Source organism: Sphaeroforma arctica, assembly GCF_001186125.1.
Source record: "Sphaeroforma arctica JP610 unplaced genomic scaffold supercont1.245, whole genome shotgun sequence".
Lineage (NCBI taxonomy): Eukaryota > Ichthyosporea > Ichthyophonida > Sphaeroforma > Sphaeroforma arctica.
This window is the reverse complement of record NW_014040313.1, coordinates 49166-53836: the sequence shown is the minus strand read 5'-3', so window position 1 is coordinate 53836 and position 4671 is coordinate 49166. Positions and strand designations below refer to the sequence as shown.

The 4671-nt window shown below is 41.9% G+C and overlaps 1 protein-coding gene across 1 annotated transcript; it reads right to left on the bottom strand.

Annotated features, from left to right (window-relative positions):
• Positions 1 to 130: 130 nt before the first annotated feature.
• SARC_04402 (hypothetical protein) lies at positions 131 to 3815 on the bottom strand (the record flags this gene model as incomplete). The annotated part of the gene is made up of 6 exons (XM_014301777.1): positions 131 to 441; positions 849 to 1059; positions 1466 to 1561; positions 2428 to 2542; positions 2719 to 2852; positions 3651 to 3815. 6 exons carry the CDS (start codon positions 3813 to 3815, stop codon positions 275 to 277), a joined length of 888 nt encoding a protein of 295 aa, XP_014157252.1. The 3' UTR covers positions 131 to 274.
• Between the last annotated feature and the right edge of the window lie 856 nt (positions 3816 to 4671).

Genomic DNA, 4671 nt, shown 5'->3' with positions numbered 1-4671 from the left:
AATATATATACATATTTATATAAATATAAATATATATATATATATATATATATATATATATATATATATATATATATATATATATACATACATACATACATACATACATACATATACATATATCTCACGAGCCGTCCTTATTGATCGTGGAGAATCACGCGTTATCGAAATTTACGGGACGTAATAACGCCGATCTACAAATAGCCCGCCTGCCAGTTCGCCGATATAAAATTTGCTCGCCACTCGGTCCACCGATCTAATAACAGCCAACTGATCAGTCCGCCCCTTTCTTATCTACCAGTTTTTCAGGAGGCAGCAACCAGTCACTCATAGACCCCGTGATTGTGTACTGTTTCATTTCTCTGCGTGTGAACTCTGGTAAGACTTCTTCGGCCTTGTCCGCTGACGCAAGCAAGTACACAAAGGCGTCTGTGCCATATCCTGTGAATTATCCGTATATACATGTGTAATTAATATATAGTATTTGTAGAAGAGTATGCGATTTTGAACGGTGCGTCTATCTCGAAGTATAACTATCTATATAGCATAGCGTACGCATATGTAGAAATAGCGTTCCGGCTTGTGGGGAATTTAATTAGAAAGTTTGAAATGGAAGGATCGAACCAGTTCTCGTACTCAATCGTAAGCTAGCGACATTATCCTGTTTGGAGTTGTTGACACATATTTATGCAATTTAATCCATATTGAATTGATATCACACGCGAACGCGAATTGAAATATTTGGCTGTCAGAGATTACAGCGATAGCAAATCGATCACGCACCATCAATAAGGGATGAATAAGTCGTTCCATGAGAAAACATGTACATACGTTATATGTAAACATACCCTCCATGGAAACAATCTTGAGCTCACCACCCATGTATCGTGCATACAGACGACTTATGGGCAGACCATAGCCAAATCCAGCCAGGGGAGCATTTTTCATGTCTTGGCTGGTCAAGTCTTCTTCCTCCATCGGAGCCTCAGCTGTGGTGTATAGGTATGTGAAGATCTGTCCAATATCGCTGCGGGATATACCACCGCCCTCATCGGATAGCTATACGAAACGGACGCGAGATGGGGTAAGTTGTGATTGCGAGTACTTGTATACGATCACAAGAGCGCTTACACCAGTTTAACAAAAGATTGAACTGAAAAAAATGAGAATGTGCAAAGTATTTACATACAATCGTGATTGGTCATACCCCAAAATAAAAACCCGAGAAATGTAAAGTGATCGAGGTTTGATGCACATATCTCACAAAGACTTAGGTCAGGAATTGCAAACGTGATTTCGAGAGAATTTTAAGGTAACAAACGCTGATAGTGAAAGTATGCCATGAGTGCTGCTTAATTCTGTAGCGCTACTGCGGCAAGCATCAAAGCATGTGGGTCAGAATTTACACATCATGCCAAATGCGTGGAAATAGAGACAACTCAACCCACACGTGCGCTTCACTTACCTTTATGGTGAGATCTTCTGTGCCGTGAGTCAATATAACCTTGATAGCGGGAAGTGGGCCGCCTTGATGCTGCTCCACGACTGCTCTCATACTATTCTGTGAGTTGAATGACAGGCATTCATAAAGCGTGAGTACTTTTGGAGCAAACATAGAGCGTGCAACTACGCGGTGTAGAAAGCAGCCGTTCCTTTCTGTATAAGTTAGTGTCCGATGTCAGTCTATATTAGTGTTTCGCACTGGGGGCCAGGCACCGATGCAGATTGAGATTGGACTATAGTACGGTTCAATTTGACAACTATTCGGGGCGGGGTATTTTGAGATTACAAAAGTTCACAGTTTAAACTAGAGACACAGGCTGTTCGAGAGGTATACGACCTCGAATATATATATCTTAGCTCCACACACATGATTGGGTATTGTATTCGACTAAAAGGGAACACACTACAAAATGAATTTCTGTCTTTCCCCACTGCTTAGAGCCGTCCGTGTAGGCTGCATCTATGATTCCCAGCATTCACGTGAGACACTGATATCCTGTCGAAAAAGTGTCCGCCAATACACAAAACTACAAGCTCCAAGATGAGGCACATTGAAGATCCAAGATATACATGCGGGGCCTAGTACAAGTTATTTCGTCACATCAAAGCTCACATGACGCTAAAATTACATCTACCGCCATTTGATCTTACGCGGATCGAAATTGATGGAATTAGATACATAGCAACATATGAACGCTCATCGCGCACGGACACACACAATACGCCGATGCCACCATTACACCCAATCACCATTTGCCAATCTGAATTAATTGGAGTATTGAGCACGAGTGCATATACACTACGCAACGGGGGCCAACTAACTAAGCCAAAGCAGTCTGCACTTAATTCAAAATGAAGTCAAATGTACATAGTAAACGCGTACATAGTGCCAACACCGACATCGATGGCGGGGATCCGATTTACCTTCAGCAATTCGAACATGATGTGGTACAGATGCGACGGAATATATGGAAATTGAAAATCAGGCGATCCCGTTATTATGTTGACATCTGGCGAAGTCTCGTAGTACTGTTCACAGCTAAAAAACAAAAACAAAAAATCAGAGGGGTTATGAGCCAAAGTAGGAACCAGGACAAGTAAACACTAGCCTGCGAGTGAATAGAATACGAGTTCAATATGAAGGCGTACATAGTCCGCGAGAGTTACAAGCATGTGATAAGAATCGTGACGCAATCACACAACACACAAGCTTACAGGAACTTTGCGTTGTCCGCCGCTTCCTTGATGACATTGACAATATTGCACTTGACGTCTATACTCGAGTAGTTCTCATTGGTAGACGCGTGAGACGAATCGAAGTTCCGTACATGCGCACCCGAGAGGATCATCTGCGAAAGTAGATTGGTCGTGTTGCATTTAGTGCGAGAGGTAGGTACTCTACGCAGAGGAGTTTTGATAAAGGCTCTATTCCAGCGGTGTCCATACCGACTGATGCCCGTTTATATTGGACTTGTTATATACACTAGAGAAAGCTTTATTCAGTAGACGTGCAAAACTCTAAGGTTCTATATGTGCGCACCCGACAGTAGCATCTACAAGTAGGTGGTATGCCGCATTACACACGAATACAGCCATCGATGAACGATTCGAATAAGTTTGGATTTGTCCCACAAACCCAATCTGTGCGCGTGTCCACTTGAGCTTTAACACAAAAAACGAATTTTGCGGATAAGTTGTTCTATTCTAGCAAAGACTTATGACAGAAACAAGTTTCGGCACTAGCGCATCCGCATCCGGCAGAGGTATCTCCACCGTGGATGTCGTTGTTATAAATGCGTGCAGTCTATAATACTACCAATGCGTGAACATGTAACAGACAGAACGATACACATTCATAGTCACCTAGTCGATCGCAATTCATGTCAAGTCTCGTATTATATTTTGTGAATGTCCCAGCACTCAAAATATACTGCCTCGTGTAGAACTGTACCTTGAAAGTAAGTCCAGTATATATTCTAAACTATAAATCGATGTTACACCTTACAACCTGATTAGATCAGTCTAATGTGGTACTATGCGGCGGCGGTTGCTATATGCAGTCCACGAGGTGAAACAGACTACATTTGCACTCGACATTTCATAAACAAGCACAGCCCGAACGTATGGTATGGAAGTAACATGCATACCATTCCTACTCGGCTCATGTATATGCGGTCTAAGAAATACTGTACTGGCTTGAGCATGCGATCGAAAGACTCGTGGCCTGAACCCCTTTTCTTCAACATCATCACTCCCTCGGCTATTTTGGGCACAACGGGTGCGTGTCTCTGCAGGCAGGTCTTCATCACCATTATGAAATTCTGCTTATGTCATAGTGATGGCGAAAGGAGTTGGAATGGTGCAAAGTCCACAATGGAGAGCATCGAAACAGGATGAGTTAGCCACATGAAGTTCGCCGGGACTGTGATATCAGTGTATGAGCTATCCCATTCTGTTGATAAACGATAGGAAGCACGTAGCCAAATACAAGTAGACCATTTCAAATGTAGATAAGTATATGTGCGTAATAAAATTGCCAAATACCACCGCTGATTGCATGTGCAATAACAGACAGACTCACTCTGATATTAATGCTGCACAGGTGCGTGATAGTCTACACTATGTTCGACACAGAGTTTTTGAAATACGCAAACAAGTGTGAAGCAACGCAGATCAGTAAGCAGAAGTTACCATCACCCATACACCCGTGCATACACAACAACATACCAGAAACGCCCTTGTGCACAGAGCAGGGTCGTCCGACAGTGTGTAAATTGACGGGCAATCGATGATGTCCTTGAAAGAAAAAAAATACAGACGACGCACATCCTGTACTTGTCTACTCTTTAACAGCACATCGGGCAAGTTGTCGATTTCTTTGAGCATGTGCGCGTAGCGGATGGGCAGCTCTGAACGAAGGAACTCGTACGATTTCTTCTCATCTGCCTCGACGTCTGTATTGAAGAGATCAATTGGGTGAGTTCAATATCAAACGACAATTGATATACATATACATATATAAATATATATACATATATATATATATATATGTATATATATACATATATACATATACATATATATATATATATACATACACACACACAAACACAGAGAGAGAGAGAGAGAGAGATATATATATATACACACACACACACACACACACAC